We start from the raw sequence: 21,171 nt of genomic DNA on the forward strand, positions 1-21,171 counted from the left end.
AACAGTAACCAGACTGGAGCAGCCGCGTTACAGTGCGGACAGTGCCGCTGGCCCAGTGATGCCAGCGCAGGACACACCAGTGATGATAACTCGAGTGCTCGTCACCACCCAGGCTCTGTGCAAACGAAAGCAGCCCGGGCCCTGGGTGACGCAGCCTCCCCAGCTCCCGCTGCTGGGGAGCTGCATCACACTGCGTGGCGTCCCCCTACCGCCATGCCGCTCCCTGCCTGGACAGGGGCTCTGCCCGTGCCATCGGTCCATCGAGTTCTTGTGCCATGGCTGGGCTGTGCCACCAAGGGCCCCCCACCTAGACAAAGTCACTGGCTGTTTGTGCCAGCTCAGGCCTGCAAAGGGGCCATGTGCCCAAGAGGTGGCAGGAGCCGCCTGAGTCCCTTCCCGGCCAGCCGGGTGCTGCCCTCATTTGCGCCTGCCAAAGATGGACTTCTTGCTGGGGTTCTTCTCGCCCACACTCAGGCCGATGAGTAGCCGCGCCTTCTCGTCCTCCTCCTGCTGCTGCTGCTGGATGGTCCCGTCCGATTTGTTCTCCAGCTTCCCTCGGGCCTCAGTCCCAGCAGCTGGCTTCAGGCGCAGCTTCTCCTTGATCACCTGCGCAGCGGAGAGAGGGTCAGGAGACAGCCGGGGTGGGGGATGGCCAAGGCTTGCCCTGGCTGCAACAGCTCAGCCAAAGACCTAACTAGGGCTCATTCCCTGGGGCTCCTCTGCACAGCCTGCCCCAGAGGCGGGGACTTGGCAGCAATCTGGGCAAGCCTGGCAGAGACAGCGGTGCCCGTTCCAGCCCAGGCATTTCCAGCAGCCCCACAGACGGCTCATCTGCAGCCTGTAGTCTGTAACCTATCATTTAAATTAGCTTCTGTACCAAGCAACTGGAGAATAACTAATGTGATGCTGATTTTTTAAAAAGGCTCCAGAGGCAATCCCAGCAGTTAGAGGCCGGGAAGCCTGACTTCAGTACCAGGCAAATTGGTTGAAACTATAGTAAAGAAAAGAATTGTCAGACACACAGATGAACATGATTCTGGGGGGGAGAGTCAACGTGGTTATAGTAAAGGGAAATCATGCCTCACCAATCTACTAGAATTTTTTGAGGGGGTCAACAAGCATGTGGACGAGGGGGATCCAGTGAATAGAGTGTACTTAGACTTTCAGAAAGCTTTTGACAAGGTCCCTCACCAAAGGCTCTTAAGCAAAGTAAACTGTCATGGGATAAGAGGGAAGGTTCTCTCATGGACTGGTAACTGGTTAAAAGACAGGAAACAAAGGGTAGGAATAAATGGTCAGTTTTCAGAATGAAGAGAGGTAAATAGTGGTGTCACCCAGGGGTCTGTACTGGGACCAGTCCTATTCAACATATTCATAAATGATCTGGAAAAAGGGGTAAAAAGTGAGGTGGCAAAATTTGCAGATGATACAAAACTACTCAAGATAGTTAAGTCCCAAGCACATTGCGAAGAGCTACAAAAGGATCTCTCAAAATTGGGTGACGGGGCAACAAAATGGCAGATGAAATGCAATATTGATAAATGCAAAGTAATGCAAATTGGAAAACATAATCCTAACTATACGTGCAAAATGATGGGGTCTAAATTAGCTGTTACCACTCAACAAAGAGATCTTGGAGTCATTGTGGAGAGTTCTCTGAAAACAGCCACTCAATGTGCAGCAGCAGTCAAAAAAGCGAACAGAATGTTGGGAATCATTAAGAAAGGGATAGATAGTAAGTAAGACAGAAAATATCCTATTGCCTCTATATAAATCCATGGTACGCCCACATCTTGAATACTGTGTGCAGATGTGGTTACCCCATCTCAAAAAAGATATATTGAAATTGGAAAAGGGCAACAAAAATGATTAGGGGTATGGAACAGCTGCCATATGAGGAGAGATTAATAAGACTTGGACTTTTCGTCTTGGAAAAGAGACAACTAAGGGGGTAATATGACAGAGATCTATAAAATCATGTCTGGTGTGGAGAAAGTAAATAAGGAAGTGTTATTTACTCCTTCTCATAACACAAGAACTATGGGTCACCAAATGAAATTAATAGGCAGCAGGTTTAAAACAAACAAAAGGAAGTATTTTTTCCACACAAAACACACGGTCAACCTGTGGAACTCCTTGCCAGGGGATGTTGTGAAGGCCAAGACTATAACAGGGTTCAAAAAAGAACTAGATAAGTTCATGGAGGATAGGTCCATCAATGGCTATTAGCCAGGATGGGCAGGGATGGTGTCCCTAGTCTCTGTTTGCCAGAAGCTGGAAATGAGTGACAGGGGATGGATTACTTGGTGATTCCCTGTTCTGTTCATTCCCTCTGGGGCACCAGGGGTTGGCCACTGTCGGAAGACAGGATACTGGGCTAGATGGGCCTTTGGTCTGATCCAGTAGGGCCATTCTTATGTTCTCTGCCCTTCCCAGAGAGAGACTCACCGTGGGCACAGGCCCAGCACCGCTCAGGGGAAGATGAGGAGAGCATCGGGGCTCCCCAACATGACTGACAGGAGAGGGGCTATAACTCAGACCCCAGTGCTAACAGCTAAACCCAGAGCACTCCAAGTGCCTGGGGCAGATCTCTCCCCTGCTCCTTCAGTTCGGGGCTCCCCTCAGCAGGGGGAGGTTCCGGGCCCTTACCTGTGCTACCAGTGCCTTGCGGCTGTCCCGCTTCACTGCCATAGCAAAGTCCAGCCACGTCCACGTGTTGTTGTGATACTCCAGGCACGGCAGCACCAGGTTCAGGTCACCCCAGTCCACACTGTTTTTCTCGCCCTGCGCCAGACAATGTATCAGACCCCGCGGCCAGAGCCAGCCAATCACGGGCTTGCTCCGCTGGCCATGTTCCTACAGGCTCGGAGCAAGACACAGCAACAGAACCCCTGGGTTCAGGGGAGAGGAGATGGGAGGGGAGACCCAGGGCAGAAACGGGGACACAGGCCCTCTGCTGAGGGGAGTGTGGTGGGGACTGTGCTGTGGCCCAGGAATGGCCTCCTCCCCTCTGCCCCACGGCTCAGAAGAGTCATGCCAGCCAGACGGCAGGGACACTGCATAGGAAGAAGGCAGGGCCCCCTGCCCCCAGAAGTACCAGGCAACCTACAGCACCCATGGGGCACAGAGAGGAGAGGCAGAAAGTGAACTTCAGCTCAGCCCAAGCGGGCAAGGGAAAGCCGTGAAAGTAGCCCCTGGGCAGCCCTAGGGATAGGGCCAGTTGAAGGGCAGGGCAGCCCCTCACACACAACCCCTACACCTACACCCTCCGGGGCCGACCCCGCCCCAGCACACGCCCACGGCTGTCCCCTCCCTCCCCAGCACCCTCGGGGCTGGCCCCGCCTAGGGTGACCAGATGTCCCGATTTTATCGGGACAGTCCAGATATTTGGGGCTTTGTCTCATATAGGCACCTATTACCCCCCACCCTCGTCCCGATTTTTTACACTTGCTGTCTGGTGACCCTAGCCCCGCCCCAGCATACGCCCGCGGCTGTCCCCTCCCTCCCCAGCACCCTTGGGGCTGGCTCTGCCCCAGCACACGCCCGCGGCTGTCCCCTCCCTCTCCAGCACCCTCGGGGCTGGCTCTGCCCCGGACGCCATGCTGGAGGCAGGCACTGACCTTGTAGCTGACGCAGAGCGGAACCTGCGGGATCTTGATGTAGATGAAGGAGTTGTTCATCGCCGCACGCTCCTTCATCTTGTCAATGTCGTCCACGGGGTGCTGGGAGGGACGGAGCTCGACAGAATCAGCAGAGCAAGAGAAGGGGGGAAGAGATGCACAGCTGGGCACTGGGCCAGTGGGAAGGGGGTGTTGCTCATTCAGGAGAGCAGCCAAGGCTCATTCTCTTCCCTGCCCCGTGCCAGGGGACCCAGGATGGCATCCCCTGGTCTGCACCAGCTGCTCAGCGTGCAAGGGGCAGCTTTGCTGACGCGCGTGCGGGTAAGTGGGTGAATCCCTCACGGCCCTGGGGCAGGACAGCCCAGCCCACTGCCCCCAGGCACTGCGGGAGCAATCGCTGGCTCTAGACTGTCAGATCCCCGAGACGAGTGGAACAGGTGCTCCTGGGGAGGCTCTAAAGGAGACTCCCCCCCAAAAGGCAGCGGGGTGGGTACCTCGGGGGCTTTCCGGAATGACCTCCTGACCCCTGACGTCCGGTTCAGTCCCTGAGCGACTCCTTTCCCTGGGCCCAGTGAGTCTTCAGCCACTATCAGCTGCCTCGGCTTCACCACGGGCATCCCTGAGAGAGAGAAGGGAGCACTGGGGTTATCCTGCCCGACCCACTGCAGCACCCCCGCACTGATCCCTGCAGCCTGCCAGAACCCCGGCTGGGCTGGGGCAGAGCTGGTAGAAACAGGCCCCCTGTCCCGACAGAGAGACTCCATGGGACAGAGTGCACCAGGTCCTGCGGCTGGTCCAATGGTCAGTGACCCTCACTGCTAAAAATGGGCACCGTATTCCCAGTGTGGCTTCAGCTCCCAGCCCCTGGGTCTCGTTCAGCCTTTGTCTGCTGGACTGAGGAGCCCTCTCCGCTCACAGATCTTCCTCCAGGTGGGTATTTACAGACCGTGATCAAGTCACCTCTTCCTCTTCTCTTGGCTAGCACTGGCTGAGCGTCTCTCCCTTCACCGGAAGGCAGGTTTTCCAGACCTCGAATCACTGCAGCTCATTTCTGAGCCCTTCCAGCTGGCCCACATCCTTTCTGAAGTGTGGACACCAGCACTGAGCACTACCCCCGTAACGGTCTCCCACAGGCCGGGTGCAGTGGGAACACCTCCCTCCTCCTGCTCCACAGCCAAGGACCGCATTCGCCCTCTTAGCCAGCGCATCGCTTCAGCCGGTTTCCACCATGACCCCACGGCCCTAGCAGAGCCCCCACTTTCCAGGACACAGCCCCCCCTCCCCCCGTAAGTTAGAGCTGCATTCCTGGCTCCTAGCTGGAGCCTTTGGCTGCATTAAAATGCAGGTTGGCCAAGGGCGCCCAGCTTCCCCGGTGATCCGCATTGCTCTCGAGAACTGCCCTATCCCACCATTATCCACCACGGCACCAGTCTGGGCCTCAGCTCCAAACTGCACCCCCAGGGATTTTATATTTTCTTCCACACCGCTGACAACGACTGAGTAGCGTTGGGTCGAGAATGGATTCGGAGGACCCCACACAACGAGGTTCCCCATTTCCAATCCCCGTTGGGGGTCTCTTGGCATGTACCCCATCACTGCACTGAGTTCAATCGGGGGGTCAGGCTGGCCCCTCCCTTCCTCCCCACAAGGCACACTCACCTGTCGTCACCAGCTTGGATTTGTCCTCCTCATCCCCCACCTCCTCCTCCTCCACGTTGCGGCCGGGGAAGAAGAAGCCCATCATCCTGTGGAAGAACTGGTGCGTGAGCTGGATGGTCAGGGGCACCACGTTCACCTGCAAGAAGAGCCGTACGTCCGTCAGGGACCAGCACTGGAATCCTTGGGCGGCCCTGCAGCGCCCAGATATCCAAGCCGGATGGGTGCGCCTGCCCTGTTGCCTACAGCACCTCCGACTGGGGACGCAGAGGAGCAGAACACCAGCCCCTGGGATCCACCTGTAGCCTCACCTCAAAATGCTCCTTGATAGAGATGCCTCCCACTGGCGGACGGACCTTGCTGAATATGCGCAGGGCCAGCTGCCGGCCCGACTGGCAGGAGCTCTGAGGGCGCAGCACCACCTGCAGAGCAGAGATGGGAATGCAGAGATGGTGGGGGCCCAGCTCTGCCTGGTTACGCCTCTGAAAACCCCACCCACAGGCTGGCTGCTGCCCCTCCCCCTCCAGGGCCCCACTGCAGCCTCCCGCTGGCTGGCACTTGCCTTGTACACGGCGTTGGGCAGGAGGTTGTTCATGGTGACCCAGCCCAGCTCCAGGAGATGCTCTGCCGTGTCGTCCGACTTGTTCACCTGCAAACAGAGCCATCAGCCCACGGACCCCAGCGCACCCCGTGCCCCGCTCCTCAAGGGCGGAGCCCGCGCCTAGGTGCCCCCGCTGGGCCCGGTACCTTGCTGTAGAGGAAGCGCTGCAGCTCCAGCTCGGCAATGCCCAGCTGCCCGTCTTCCTCGGTGAGGCGCCAGCGCGCCTGCGCAAAGTAGAACTCAGTCCGCCGGGCCACCCGGACGTCCTCCAGCTGTTTGCGCAGCTCCATCTTGTTTGCCCGCTGCAGCTGGAAATCTTTAAAACACCTGCCCAAGCAGGCAAGGGAAAGCCGTGAGAGCAGCCCCATGGCGGCCCCGGGGCTAGGGCCAGTCGAAGGGCAGGCAGCCCCTCAGAGCAGCGTGGGGGAGAGGCGGCCTGGGAGCCCCAGGGAAGCAGAGTGGGGGCGCAGTGGCGCGGTGGCTTTGGAAGGCGGTGGGACTGGGCAGCAGGTCTCGGGCAAGCTGCCTCCCTGCTCTGCACATCAGGCTGGTGGGGGCTGGTACCTGATGAGAATGTTCAACTCCTCACTCTCCAGCTGCAGGTTGGCCTTCTCCTGGCTCAGCTGCAACTGCAGCTTCTGGTTCAGCTCGAGCAGGTTCTCGTTCTTACTGTCGTCCTGCAGGGACTGAAGAGCCGGCACCAGTCAGCACCTGCCCGGCCAAAGCAGGCCAGGACCAAGGGCCTGCAGTCCGCACGCTGTGCCCACCCCAGCCCAGGCCTCACCTTCATGATAGAGTACATCTGCTTCTCCAGCTGGCGGATCTGGGCCACGTGCTGCCTCACGGCCTCCTGCAGGTGCAGGATGCTGCTGCGCTGCTCCTCGGGGTTGCTGGAGATCTCCAGCTGGAACCGCACCCGCTGCTTCTTCTCGCTGTGCTCCTGAAGCCAGAGAGAGAGAGGCGAGGTGAGGGGTCTCTGGGGAGCCCGCTGCGCCTGCGCGCCGCTCAGGCCCACGGTACCTTGCGCTTCGGCTCCACGTGCAGCAGCAGGTTGTTGACGATGTCCAGGATCATGGCGTATTGCGCCGGGTTGGTCGAGATCTCCAGGTCGTGGTGGATCAGCGTGAAAGTGTCGACGGCTCCTGGGGAGAGAGGATAGGAACGGGCGTTGGGGCAGCCCCTGTGACAGCCAGCACCTGGGGGGCTGGTATAGTCCCTGGGAGCTGCAGAGGGAACCGCCTGTGGGGCTCACACACAAACAAGGGCCAGGGCTGGGGAGACCAAGTCCGCCCCCACCCCCGCCCCCACCCCTGCCCCCCAGGCAATGAGAGCTCAGAGACGCTACTGGCCCCAGCAGGCACAGACAAACCCGGCTCTCCAGCCCACAATGCTCTGCCCCGTGTGCCGGGCTTTGCTGAAGCAGGGCTGCGAGTCCCGTTCCCTGGCCTCCGAGAGCCGGGCAGAATGAACCAGAGATCAGCGCCAAGAAGGGACAGCAGAGACCACGCCCGGTGCCAGACACCCCAGGGCCCCATTGAACGGAGCCGACTGCAGCTGCCCTGCTCTGATCCGAGGGAGGTTACAGGAGAATTCGGCACCTCGAGGCCTGTGGTCGTGGCCTGTCCCCCAGGAGCTCCCCCTCCCCCTGCAGAGGAGAGCAGAATGACTCAGCCGGGCGCAGGGCCGCACCCTCCTGTTTCTTCAGCAGGTCCTCCTTCTCCTGGTCGGCTGGGGCGTCGGGGGGCTTGATCTGCGTGGCCAGCTCCGGGTCAATGTCGTGGCTGTAGCTGATGTAGTACATGCGACAGCTGCACCGGGAGATGATCCTCTGCACCTGCTGGGTCTGCTGGGCTTCCGAGGGGTGATTCCAGTCTGGGGGCCAACATGGGCAGCTGTCAGGGCCGGTGCTGCCACCCCCAGGCGTGGGGCCCCCAATTCTTGGACAGTCTGAGGCTTCAGAGTGCCGGGGCAAGGGCGGGGGGGGGGGACCTCTGGGATCCGAACACAGGGTGGGGGAAGGGGATGCATGTAAGTCCTCTGGAGAGTCACCCCAGAATGCTTCCTTGGGCAGGGACCCCAAGCCCATCCCAGGAGGGGGACAGAGCTCTCAGCTGGGCTGGCTCCGCTTGTCCCTTGGGTGACGCACAAGGACCGAGGGCCCAGCAATCCCCAGGTGAACGATTCTTGGGCCCGAGGCAAGCAGGGCTCTACATGCTGACCTGTGGTGGTGCTGACCATGCCGCCCACGGCCTGCCCACTCTCCATCAGCTCCTGCACCGAGTCCAGGCTCCTCTGCCGATGTTCCTCGATGTTCTTCACCTGGGGCAGGAGGGACACTGGTGACGCCCCAGGCCTTGGGCCCAGCCCAGCCAGAGCCAGCAGGCTGGGGGGCTGGTCCCCGGGGCTGGCTTGGCCCCCTCTCTCCCACTGCCTGGCACTGAGATCCTGCCCTGCCATGGATTTAGGGGGCTCCAGGGCTGCCTTCACTCTCAGGCCTCTGCCTCTCAGCACCCTGGGGCCGTGGCTGTGATAAACTCCTCCCGCATGGGAACTAAAAGCCCCAGGCCCCCTATCCCACCTGAGCTCACCCCAGCCAAGCAGCCAGCCGACAGCAACCAACCTCCAGCCACAGCTGGCCGTCCTCCCTCTCGGCGGGGCTGCTCTCAGTGGTGGCGAAGTACTGCATGCCATCCAGCAGGCAGGTCCACGAGGTCTTCTGCTTCAGGGTGTCTCCGTACCAGGCGGGGTGGTGCAGGCACTGCAGTAGCTGAGCCTTGGCAGCAGACACAATCACACAGCCCTCTGTTTCTGCACCACGCAGCACCATCTGCGGGAGAACAGGCCCCTAAGTGACCCTGCCAACTCCAGGATGGGGCAGCCGGGCCGGGAGATAAACCGGGGCACAGAAGGCCTGCAGTGTCTGCCCCAGCGGCAGGGCCAGGGAAAGAAAGACACAGCTCAGTCACCACCTCTCCTAGCAGGGGCGCTGCAGGGAGCGGGGCAGGAGCTCTGGCTGGAACCGGGCTACCTGGCAGTTGACCAGCTCAACGAGGCAGTTGCGGGTGAAGATGTCATCGGTCTGGCAGGCGGCGATCCCACACAGCTGCTCGCTGGCCCCCGACTCCTCCTCCGTGAAGACCACGAATTTATCGGTCTCCTCAATGAGCTTCTGCAGCATGTAGGCCCCTGGGAGCAGACAGGGGGAAGGGACGGGTCAGGGCCGAGGGAGAGGGAGCCAGCCCTTGGCCAGCTGGCCGTGACGGGTGCTGAGGTGGGTCAGTGCCATGGGGGGGAGGCCCCGGGGAGCAGACAGGGAGTCAGGGCCGGGAGAGAGGGAGCCAGCCCTTGGCCAGCTGGCTGTGACGGGTGCTGAGGTGGGTCAGTGCCATGGGGGGGAGGCCCCGGGGAGCAGACAGGGAGTCAGGGCCGGGAGAGAGGGAGCCAGCCCTTGGCCAGCTGGCCGTGACGGGTGCTGAAGTGGGTCAGTATAGTCGGGGGGAGGCCCCGGGGAGCAGACGGGGGGTCAGGGTCGGGGGAGAGGGAGCCAGCCCTTGGCCAGCTGGCCGTGACGGGTACTGAGGTGGGTCAGTGCCATGGGGGGGAGGCCCCGGGGAGCAGACAGGGAGTCAGGGCCGGGAGAGAGGGAGCCAGCCCTTGGCCAGCTGGCCGTGACGGGTGCTGAAGTGGGTCAGTATAGTCGGGGGGAGGCCCCGGGGAGCAGACGGGGGGTCAGGGTCGGGGGAGAGGGAGCCAGCCCTTGGCCAGCTGGCCGTGACGGGTACTGAAGTGGGTCAGTACCGAGGTGGGACGTGTGTGGAACAAGCTGTGCAGATCCAGGGGAGGGGGCTGTGTGCCGAGCGGGATCCCGAGGGCCCCACCCAGGTGGCTGGGCACTCACCCCCCGAGGAGCCCCGCTCGCTGGTGGTCCCAGTCACCCTCTGCGGGGGAAGGGTAGCAGACAGCAGGCGCCGTTTCAGCTTCTTGGCTTGCAGCTGGGTGTCGATCTTTAACCCCTTCAGCGCCTCGGTGGACAGGTTCCGCTTGAGCACGGCCGCCTTCTTGTAGCCGTCATAGAGGCCGAAGGCGATGTCCCGGTTGGTGGTGGTCCAGGATGCCCGCAGGTCCACCAGCTGCAGCTGGTGCGTGTGGAAGGCATCAGCCCCATCCCGCATGGTCAGCTCCTGCAGCCGAGCCGGGGGTCAGATAATGGCCAGGGCACAGCGACTCCCCGCTCAAACCCACCCAGCAGCAGGGAGGCCCCATGGCCAGTGGGTAGCACCTTGGGCTGGGGACACCCGGACGCCATTCCCAGTGGGGTGGCCTTGGTCATGTCACTATCCGGCTGGGCCAGCCGCCCCGCCCGTGCTGAGCTCTTAGAGAGGGTGATCAGCGGCACTCAAGGCTGCTGAGCCTGCAGCCAGTGGGGCCCTGCTCAGTTTCTCCAGTGCCCTGAGTGCTCCCCGTCCAGGGCTCACCCTGCAGACAGCCAGAGGCTCGTGCCCCCGCAGCCTAGGCAGAGCTAGTCACGCCCACCCCCAGTCAGTTCCTTGCCCTGGCGAGCCGGCCGGTACCTCTTCGGCTGTGCGGTTGCTGTGCCTCTGGTAGGTGAGAGAGGACAGGCTCAGCAGGTGGGTTTTCTTCACCAGCGAGCCGAGCTGGTGGTCAGCGCTCTCGTCGCAGGTCGACGCCATCAGGTGCACGGTGACGAAGCTCAGGTCGCTCACCATCTGCGTGATGCTCCACTCCGAGATGAGGCGCCGCATCACCGTGCCAGCTGGGGGCAGGGGAGAGGCATCAGCGAGGGGACCCTGCCCCTCGTCCCCGCCCCACCCTGCCCAGGCCGGGCCCCCAGCCTCACCTTGGGGGATGAGCCGCTGAGTCCCTCGCGTGAATATGTGCCCCTGGCCACACTCCAACTGGATCCCCCGCTGCTGGGCGAAGGAGGCCCAGTAATGCACCTGGGGGAGCACACAGGACGCTGAGCCGGCCGCCACGCTGAGCGGAGGGGGATGGGATGCAGGAGAGCAGCCAATGGGGAGGGGCGGGGGGGGAGGGGACAGCCGAGGGACCTCGCCACACTGAGGGGTGGGTGGGCGGGATGCAGGACAGCAGCCGATGGGGAGGTGGGGGTGGGGGCAGCCGAGGGACCTCGCCACACTGGGGGTGGGGGGCTGGGCGGGATGCAGGACAGCAGCCGATGGGGGGGGTGGGGGAGAGCAGCCGACGGACCTCGCCACACTGGGGGGGGGGGGCGGGATGCAGGACAGCAGCTGATGGGGGCGCAGGGAGGGGGGCGGCCGACGGACCTCACCAGCCCCAGGCCAGCCTTGCAGGGCCCAGGGCCCGGCCTCACCTGCAGCTGGGGGAAGAGCGCCGTGTAGGAGAGCTGCTTGTAGTGTTGCCCCAGCTTCTTCCTGCTGGGCTTCATGTTGCTGAAGAGCTTCCCGCGGCAGACGGGGCGTGTCACGCTGGTCCAGGTGGCCCAGAAGTTCTGCATCCAGCGCAGAGTGCTGCTGTAGAGCAGGATCCGGGGCTGGGACAGCTCTGAGAGCGACACACGTCAGCACTGTGACAGGGCCCCCGACATCCGCTGCCCAACCCCCCAGACCTCTCCTCCTCCCTCCCTGGGAGGGCAGAGCCCACGAGCACTCAGCTCGGCACCTGGCCAAGGTAAGCAGCGGGGGAGGGATACAGGAGATCTCCAATGACCCCCCCCACCTCCCAAACCCGGAGCCACCAGAGCTCCTAGCGGGAACGGCCACGCTCCGGTCAGTGGCTGAGCAGCAGCTGGGCTCCAGCAGCTCTGGAGTGCCCTGCGGGGCATCGCTCACCCCCGCCCGGCCGGGTCAGGTCCATCCGGATGGAGAGGTTGAGGTTCTCGGAGCGGAAGGCCCGGTATGAGTCATGGTGCTGCCCCACGGGCACCTCGGGCACGAACTCTGGGGAGCGCAGCACCACGCTGTGATGGTCGTGGGGGTTCCCATGGCAAAGCCACTGCAAGTCCAGGGTCATGCAGAGCTCGGGCAGGTGGAGGAAGCAGCAGTCATCGTACCTGCTCAGGGAGAAGGTGCTGGGTTGCTCTCCAAGGGTCACAGCCCCTCCCACCCCCCCACCCCCAGGGCTGACACTCACTTGGAGGCCGTGCGGACATTGATGTCCAAGTCCCCCTTGAAGACGAACTGACCAGGTCTCCAGAGGAAGGCCAGGTGGCTCCACTCCCAGTGCATGTTCTCGGTGGTGTTGTACGGATCCTGCAAGAGACAGGCTGAGCGTGAGGCCGCCAGGCTGGGAGGGGGCCCGGACGCCCTGGGCGACCCCACGCGAGTCTCACCTCGGTGGCCAGCTGGTGCAGGTTGGCCTGCTCGATGTCCAGGTGCCAATCCCCGTGGAAGAGCAGGCGGCTTTTATCCCACCAGGGCAGGGAGGGGCTGGGATCGGCTGAGGCCTTGGTGAGGAGATCCACAGACTGGCCAATCAGGGTCCAGGCCGGGTCCCAGCATGGCCCCCAAACGATGGTGTACTGCAAAATCTCCGCTAGGGACACAGACAGCGGCTCAGGGCAGCTCCTGGTCCCTGCCCCAACCAGATACAGCCTGGCCCAAAGTTACCCTCTGCACCCCCCCCCACAGCGCTGCCCCAGGACCCCCAGAGCTACCCAGCGCAGCACTGCCCCACTCCAGCATCCTGACCCCAGGGGGCAGGATCCCAAACCCCAGTCCCTGCCCAGTCCCTGGGGGAGGCGGGGGGGAACCTGGGCCCATCTCCAATCCTCCCCCCACTCAGCTCAGAGGGGAACAAGCCTGCTTCGCACTGACCAGCCCCAAGGAGGGCAGCACTTGCACCCCTCCCCCAAACTCCCGGTGTCTTGAGCCTGGCCCAAGCTCAGGGTCCAGGGTGCCAGGGATCCGGCCACCCCCAAATCAGTGTGACCCTGGCAGGAGAGTGGTGCTCCTCCAGTCCCAGCTGGAGCCCACATGGTCACCCAGCAAGCGCCAGAAGGAGCCCCAGGCCAGGCCGCAGCCTCGTGCCTGCCTGCAGGGTCGGCCCCCAGAGCCCACTTACAGCGGAAGTCGTGGTAGAACTTCAAGGGAGGCATGTTCCTCTGCACAGCAGCATCCCCCCATGGCGCTCCCAGCTTCAACAGCTGGCGGCGGCGAGAGCAGGCCTGGCCACTCTGCTCCGTCCCGATCAGCCGGCCCGAGAGCTGCCAGGCTCGGATCTCAAACAGGTAGCGTGGGTAGTCCCGGATCCGCACTGTGGGGCAGAGTCAGAGACCGCGCTGACTGCCGGCCCGGAGGGAAGCCGGCCTTAGACTCGTCCCTGGGGGCTTGGGTGGTCTCCTCACTCTCCCCAGCCTCTGGGCAAGGGGCCGGCAGGCTACACCCCCTGCTAGATCAGAGGGACCCTACGGGGGGAACCACAGTGCTTCCCACTGCATGTGGCCCGGGTGCCCGTCATGCCCCCAGCAGCACTTTCATGCCAGGGAACCAGAGCCCAGAGCTGACGGGGCCATGGGGGCGGAGAAGCCCCACAGACACACTCACCGAAGAAGGTCTTGACGCTGCCCTTCAGCATGCGGCACCACTGGGTGACCAGCTCCAGCCCCTCGGGTGGGAAGGGGCTGACGCTGTCCAGGTCCCTCATCTGCTCCAGCACACGCTCCACGCCGTGGAAGGACTCGTCGGCCAGGGCCACCAGCTCCAGGCTGGAGAGGGTCCAGGTGAGCAGGGCCTTCCGCATAGGCATGTTGGCGTACAGGCGCCGGGAGCGCTGGATGTAGATCTCAATGTTCTTCCTCTCCAGCGAGGCGTAGAGCTCCTCGATCTTGCGGGCGGGCAGCAGCTCGCCATGCTGCTTGCGCAGAGCCGCCACCTTGGCGTCCAGCAGCTGCAGCCGCTTGGCGCTCTCCTTGCTCTCGTCCTTCATCAGCTCATAGTTGTCCCGCAGCTTCACCTCAAAGACGTCGTCCAGGAAGACCCAGGAGAAGTGCTGCACCTTGAGCAGGAGGTCCGGGGGCAGGGCCGGGCTGGGGGGGCGGTCCCGCCGGTGCAGGCTCTTCAGCCACTTCTGCACGCCCACGGCCTCGTCCAGCGTGCGGGAGAAGTCGTACTGGTAGGGGAGCTCGATGACAATGCTGGCAAAGGAGAAGGCCCAGACCCGGTTGCGCAGGGTGCGCAGGGTGGGGAAGGGGCTGCGATGCAGGATCATCTCCTCTAGCTCCGGCAGCAGCTGCACCTCCACCTCCTTGAAGCTGAAGATGCTGTGCCTGTCGAAGCCGGCGGCCAGTTCCGGGCAGTAGGCGTGGAGGGCGCTGCCGTGGCGGCTCACCGAGACCCGCTCCGCCACCAGGCTGAGGTAGCTGGCCTCAGAGACGAAGGCCGTGGCCTTGGCGGAGCTCATCTCCAGCGTCAGGTTGAGGACTCTCTTTGGGGGACCCTGGGCTGGGCTGGGGGGCTCGCTGGGGCTCGCTGGCTCAGCGGCCTGGTGCTCCGGGGGGAGGGAGGGAGCGCTCCATTGGCCCAGGGTGCTCTGCAGCATTTCACGGCACTGGAGCGTGGCTAGGACGTGCTCATACAGATACATGTGGTCAGGTGGGCTCCAGAGCAGGGTCAGGCCCTCGCCACACTGGACCTAGGGCACAGAAAGGGGCAAGCGGGCCTGGGTCTCTGCTCTGCCAGCAGCCCTTAGCATGCCCCGGGGGCCGAGAGAGCCTGCGAGGGGCTGAGCGAGCTCCTCCCACTGCTCTGCCAGCCACCTTGCTCCTGACCCCCCCGACCCTCCTCCCAGTGCCCCCACACACACTAAGTGCTGCAGCCGAGGCCTCTGGCCATGAGGCAGGGTGTGACACAGATGGACAGGGCCTGGCTGAGAGCCCATCGCTGGCCCACCTGATGGCCCAGTCCGCGTGGGAACGCCAGCAGGCTCCCTGACCCGCTGGGTCACTCAGCCGCCTCAGACTCAGCCCACGGGCACATCTTTTGCCTGGCACTGCCGTCCCAGAGTGCACTCTGCCAGCACAGCGGGCCCAGCACTTACCTCCAGGGAGTGGATGCTACTGTGGTAGGTGAAGGAGAGCATGGAGAGTCTGAGGATGGGGCAACGGATGGCTGGGGCTTTGCAGCAGGGCTGCATCTTCTCGGAAATGTTCTTCACCAAGGCCAGCGCCATGCCCTGGACGCTAACCGTGCAGCTCTCGGCACTGCCCAGGGCAGTCAGTGTGTCCAGCCTCACCTCCGAGGCACCTGGCAGAGACAGGAGGTTACCTCTGGGGGCAGGACAGGGCACAGCCCGCAAAGGCCCCAGCACGGGGCAGTGCGGGGAGGACCAGCAGTTGCCGACACCCTCCCCTGCAGCAAAGGGCTGGTGACATCCCGGAGCCCAGGGAGCGAGGGCTGCTGAGAGCCAGGACAGTCCTGGGGGCAGGAGGCCCCGGGAGGGACTGTGGACAGCTGGGGGCAGGTGCAGGGATGAGGCAGTGCGGGAGGCTGAGAGCCCGGCCGGGGGTTTCAGGATCTCCAGGGAAGGAAGGAGCAGTTTGTGGGTTTGTCCATCAGACGCCTGCACAGAGGGCTACTGCCTCCGTCTGGCTGGCGCAGCAGATCCTGCGGGATGGCTGCCCGCCCATGGTGCTGCCCCTGCCCAGCAGCCCCACCTGGTCACTTACCCACCAGGCTGGACAGCGTGAACAGGTTCACGTCCTCCACCTTCAGGTCCACCTTCCAGAGCAGGCCTGCGGACTCCCCCGGGGAGGGGGCTGGCTCCACTGGAAGCTCTGCCTGGCTGGCCCCTCGGTGCAGCAGGGACAGGACCCTGGAGAGGCACTTGGTGCAGGTGTCCGATGACTCCACCTGCAGCCCCTGGATGGTGCAGTCCAGGAAGAGCGTGTCCGCCTGGGCGCTGGACATGCCCAGGGGCTGGTTGTAGCTGCCCTGCAGGGGGCACAGTCCAGTCACTGTTTGGCAGCTCAGAAGCTGCCACCTTCTCACTCCCAGCCCAGCCCAGCCCAGGCAGAGCCCCTCCCCACTGCCCATTGCAGGGCCCGGGGGGAAGGAAGCGCCCCCCACTGCCCCCATGCCTGCTGGGCGGGGGGGGAGAGCTGATCCCCTCACCCCTGCTCTGGCCGGCAGCCCCCCTCACCTGCAAGTTGAAGGAGTCAAGGATGAGGGCCTCTCCCCACACATGCATGTTGGGCGGGTGCGGGGCCCTCTGGATGTGCGAGTTGTTTCCCACACGCCAGCACAGGTGGTCGATGGCCAGCAGGCCCCGCTGGTGCACGCTCTGGGGGCGCAGGTGCTGGTAGTCTGAGGGCACAGAGCAGGAGGTGAGCATGGGCCAGGGCTCTCCTGACCCCCCGCTGCAGTGTGCGAGGCAGGGGCCAGCCGTGCTCCCCTGGAGCTGGGGACCAAGCTGCTACCTCACCCCCAGAAACAATCCTGACTCAAACCCAGGAGCTGAGGAACTGCCGCAGAGGTGTGCCCACCCAGGCCTCCGCGCCAGGCTGGAGCACCCATCCCCATCCCCTCCCGCCCCTCCGCGCCAGGCTGGAGCACCCATCCCCTCCCGCCCCTCCCCGCCAGGCTGGAGCGCCCATTCCCACCCCCATCCCCTCCCGCCCCTTCCCGCCAAGCTGGAGCACCCATCCCCATCCCCTCCCGCCCCTCCCCGCCAGGCTGGAGCGCCCATCCCCATCCCCTCCCCGCCAGGCTGGAGGGCCCCGGCCCAGACCCGCCCCTTCTCCATCAGCTGCAGCTGCTGGCACTGTCCCGGAAGCCACAGAGCCCTTTCCAAAGCAGAGGAGGGGCCCCTGGGCATGACAGCAGCCAAAGCCCAGGCCCTGCTCTGCCCCGGCTGGGATGGCATTCGCCCGGTCATGCCGCAGGCTCCTACCTGCAGAGACGGTGTTGAAGCCCAGTGCGAAGGGCGGCGTGTCCCCCAGCTGCACAGAGATGCTGACGTTGGACAGGGAGGCACAGAGGATGATGGGAGCCAAGATCTGGGGGCAGCTCCTGCCAGAGGGTGAGGAGGGGCCATGGCATTAGTGAGCCCGAGCTCCCCTGCTACAGAACAGGCCCCGGAGGGAGCTCCTGTCCCAGGGCCTCAGCAGGCCGCACGGCCAGCCCAGCCCCTGCTTCTCGCCTGCGGAGAGGCCAAGCTGCGCAGCTCCTGCTGAGTGGAGGGAGCCGGGCCGTGCTCTGGGCCAGGGCAGGAACGCTCCACGGGGCGCAGCACCTCTGGGGCCCGCCCGGTACGGTTCCTGGCTCACCGCTGGCCGAGCTTGGCAGGCAGCTCTGCAGGGCGGGTTACCACGGCTCCTCCCGTGGGGCTCGGCGAGGTGAGTCCCTCAGGCGATAGGCCCCGGGGGGCTGCATTTACTGCTTCCCGGAGCCCAGCACACACAGAAAGCGCTGTTCCCCAGGCCTTCCTGTGCCTCAGCAGCCAGCCAGGGCCCCGCAGTGCAGCAGGGCTGGGAAGGGTTTGGCTAGGGCCCCTCAGGCTGCTGGCTGACCCGGGCGCATGGCCAGGCCCTGGGGTGGGTGGACGCTATCCCAGCACGGCTTTCCCCTACGAAGAAAGGTGTTGGCTCTGTGGGGGCTGCCTGGCGACTGGCAGACATCGGCGTAGCCCCGTCTGGAGGGCGAGACCCGGGCCTCCCCGTGGCTGGGAGCCTGCAGCCTTAAGTGGATGCCCTGGAGGAAGCTGGCGGGGAAGGGAAGGTGCAGTTAACCCTGAAACTGGGGCACTGTGTGTGCTGTGCCCAAGCTCCGAGGGAGGCAACCATGGCTGCTGAGCAGCCATCACCCCTCCCGGGGCCCACACGTACCTTCCCCTGCGGCTCTGGAGGGGGGCCGGCAGACCAGTAGCCCGGCACTCCTGGGCCAGCAGGGTGAGCCAGTGAGAGAACTCCTGGTGGCGATAGTGGACGATGCAGGTATTGAGCAGCACAACAGCTGACAGGTCTATGGCCGTGACCTAGAGATGGGGACGCGGGAGGTGTGAGCGAGACCTCTTCCCTGCTGCCCATTTGCATGTAAACAGGCCCAGCCAGCTCAGGGCCTGCGGGCACCGACGGGCAGCGTGGCACGGGTGCGGTAGCTGCCAGGACGCAGTGGCTGGAGTCACTCACTCACTCACCTGCACGCTGGCTTTCAGGGAGTTCAGGCACACGATGCGCTGGCGGCTCTGGGACAGCAGCAGGCCATCTGTGGGGAGAAGGGCGGCAGAGTCACCCAGCAGGGCCCTGGGCATTAGCCAGCCAGCCACCCCCACGCACATGCTGCGGAGCTGGAGTAGCCCCATCCAAGTGGGTAGAGTGGTGTGGGTCTCCCCTCCTCCTCCCGGGGTCCCCTGGACAGAGCCACTCCTCCCCTAGCAGCCCCCCCGCACTCGCCTTCCAGCAGCAGCTCGGTGCTCATCTGGCCCAGGTCGGAGGTGGGCGTGAAGCTCCGCAGCGGGGCCTGCTCCTCGTCTCGCTGATACAGGAACTGCAGCAGCTTCAGGGTCCACGTGAGGTGCCTGAACCCACAAGAACCGGAGCCAGGCCGAGTCACAGGACAGCCAGAAGGGAGCCAGCCCCTCCTGCCCCAACACTGCCAAGCCCAGCCGGGGCAGAGCGCCCCTCACGGCCTTAGAAGGGAGGGGCAACCAAGGGAGCCCAGGCCATGCTCATTCCGCCCTCACTCCAGAGCCACCCGGAGCCTGGCCCATGGCCTTCTCACCTACAGCAATCCTGCCTCCCCCAGGGGCCACTCACACCTGGAGACCCTCGGGGAGGGGATGCCCAGCCGAGGGTAGCCAGGGGAGAGGCATGGGCCTCAGGAGAGTGCCTGTGGGGGGAGGGGTGGCCGAGCAGCTGGGCTGGGCATTCGGGCCTGTCATGGTGCCAGCCCTCTCTCCCCATTACCTCTGCTGGCTGTTCACAGACAGCACTACGTTGGTGTTCTCCAGCTCCACCTTCGCCTTGCTGGGGATGAGCTGCAGAGTGCGCAAGCTCAGCAGAGGCAGAGACTTCGGGGCCTCCCCGGGGCCTGGGAGCAAGGGACAGACCTGGTCACAGGCAGGAGTCTCGCCCCAGAGCTCCCCACTCCCCCCAGCAGGAGGCAGCAATGGCCTGCCCTGCCCAAGGGGATCCCCTGGCTGGGACCCAAGACAGCATAAACCACCCCCATGCCCATTCTGCCAGACACACTCTATGGGGCGCAGGGAACACGGGGGCCCCGGGGCACCCTCTCCCCTCCCCACAGCCCCAGAGACTTCCCAGGGAACATAGCTGGCTGACCTGGGGCCTGGTAGCCTGCCTGGTCCCCTGCGCCGCTGCGTCTCACTCCGTTGGCTGCCCGGCGCAGCAGCTCGCTGCAGAACAGCCCCTCGTGCAGCTCTGCGTGCAGGGTCCACACGCCCAGGCTGATGCCCACCAGCTGCCGTTTGCTCACATTGACCTCCATGGAGAAGGCAAGAGCCAGCGCCAGCTCTGCCAGGCACGTGTCATCCTGTACGGGGGGACCGAGGGTCAAGGAGAGCGAGGTGGTGATGGGGGCAGCTTCCAGCCACTCCGTTTATGTGCATCGGGTGCAGCCCCAAGCAGTGCCCACGGGCAGCCTGGTCCCAGTGCAGAGAGCAGGAGGCTGCAGTGCCCTACGCCCCCCCGAGGCTACAGCCCCCCCTGCTAGCACCGCTCGCTGGGCTCAGGCGATAGCACATGAGCTCCCCAAGAGCAGGCGCTGGGGCCTGGCTGCTGCAGGGCCCCACCCTGGATACTCACCAGCTGGCTGCTCTTCAGCACTTTGCTGTTCACCTGGGACAGGGTCACCTCACAGTCCAGGCTGGGGGGAGAGCAGAAGAAAGCTCAGACCACACCTGCCAGCCACAGAGGGGCCCTGCTGCCTCCTAGCCAGGTCTTTCCAACTTGGGGTCTGGGCTACAGCCCCTGCTCCCAGACAGAGCATCCACCCTATAGCTGGACCATGCAGCAGGAGGCTGCCCTCTGCAAGAACCAGGCATCACACAGGGGCTGGGATGGTCTCAGTCCCTGGAGGGAGAGGGTTAGGGTGCCATGCTCCTGGGGCGCCCTCCAGTGGCCACAGAGAGCTGCTGCCCAAGAGAGGGGGGTAGAAGATCAGGATTTGAACAGCCCTTGGGAGGGGGGCGGGGTAGTGCCAGTGACTGGAAAGGATGTTGCCAGGAAGGAGTCCCAGTGGCAGGCCCCCAGCCCAGATCTACAAGGCACAGGGTGGGAATGGTCCCCCAGGACAAAGGCCACAACAAAGCTCTCCCGAGCAAAGGGAGCTGTCCGTGGCTGTTGCCCAGCCCTGGTCCCACAGGCCACAGCAAGGTGGAGTTACCGCTTCCCGTCGCTGTCCAACAGCAGGCGCGTCCTGGTGACCTGGATGTGCCACAGAGACTCGGAGGTGGCCACGTGCAGAACCATGATATTGATGGACTCCACATGAATCGAGACGAGCTGGAAGCAAGGGGGCCACAGTGAGGAGTGTGTGCCGGGAGCTAGGCCTGGTCCCCGCCCACCCTCCTCCTCGGATCCAGCACACAGAGACTTACCTGGCTCAGGACTCTCAGCAGGGAGGGCTTAATGGGCAGGTCCCCCTTGCTCTCCTCTCTGCCGCTCTCAGCTGGAGCCTCAGGGAATGGGGGCCCTGCTGCCGGTGCCTTCTGGAGATCCATGCGGACTCGCACCTCGCCGAAACACAGCGCGAGGTAGCGTCTGCACAGAGGAACAGCGACAGGAGGCATTACTGCTGTTCAACACAGCCTGGATGGCATGAGTCTTTCCCCTACATCAGCCCAGCCACCCATGGTGCCCCCGTGTCCTGCCCCCGCACAGTCTGCACAGCCAGGGGAGTTTGAGCAGAACACTCCTGTGCCCAGAGACAGCTGGTCTCTCCTTACAGCAGAAAGCAGCGGGCCGAGCTCCACAGGCCGAGCTGGGGCACCCTGGCAAGCGGGCAGGGTCAGGGTCTAGCCATGCTCCCAAGCACAGAAAGGAGAGCGAGGAAAGAGCCAGGGCAGGTACTTACGGCAGCTCATGACTCAGGAGTTTACTGGAGATCCAGACACTGTCAATCTCCTGCAAGGACACACAAGAAAGTCAGTGGAGCTACAAAGCCTAGCCCCACCCTGTAATGCTCACCCATCCTGTGTTCTCTCCTTCCACCCCCAGCACCCATCCAGCTTGCCAACACAAGGGCTAGCTGGCATTACACTGTCCACATGGGGGAGCATCGGGGCTCTAGTATGGGGGGGAGGAAGGGGCTAGGGCCAGCTGTGGGGCTAGGTGGAAGG

At 63.8% G+C, this 21,171-nt stretch overlaps 1 protein-coding gene across 2 annotated transcripts; it reads right to left on the bottom strand.

Moving 5' to 3' along the window:
- BLTP2 (bridge-like lipid transfer protein family member 2) lies at positions 1–20,317 on the bottom strand. Of its 2 annotated transcripts, none has more exons than XM_065418347.1 (35): positions 20,217–20,317; positions 19,637–19,697; positions 19,169–19,364; positions 18,779–18,902; positions 18,266–18,390; positions 18,010–18,077; positions 17,699–17,847; positions 16,765–16,883; positions 16,015–16,178; positions 15,542–15,806; positions 14,914–15,119; positions 13,422–14,508; positions 12,940–13,131; positions 12,209–12,411; positions 12,010–12,128; positions 11,709–11,929; positions 11,231–11,421; positions 10,736–10,835; positions 10,449–10,651; positions 9,776–10,058; positions 8,906–9,063; positions 8,498–8,704; positions 8,097–8,196; positions 7,567–7,749; positions 6,898–7,019; positions 6,662–6,817; positions 6,442–6,563; positions 6,024–6,204; positions 5,839–5,925; positions 5,588–5,698; positions 5,280–5,415; positions 4,115–4,239; positions 3,621–3,722; positions 2,650–2,784; positions 1–606 (listed from the first exon to the last, which is right to left on the bottom strand). In XM_065418347.1, the coding sequence occupies exons 1-35, from the start codon at positions 20,300–20,302 to the stop codon at positions 418–420; spliced, it is 6,276 nt and encodes a 2,091-aa protein (XP_065274419.1). In that variant the 5' UTR covers positions 20,303–20,317; the 3' UTR covers positions 1–417. The 2 variants fall into 2 exon arrangements, with proteins under 2 accessions (XP_065274419.1, XP_065274418.1); XM_065418346.1 differs by having other exon boundaries at positions 19,154–19,364.
- Positions 20,318–21,171: the final 854 nt, after the last annotated feature.

Source organism: Emys orbicularis, chromosome 17, assembly GCF_028017835.1.
Source record: "Emys orbicularis isolate rEmyOrb1 chromosome 17, rEmyOrb1.hap1, whole genome shotgun sequence".
Taxonomy (NCBI): Eukaryota; Metazoa; Chordata; order Testudines; family Emydidae; genus Emys; species Emys orbicularis.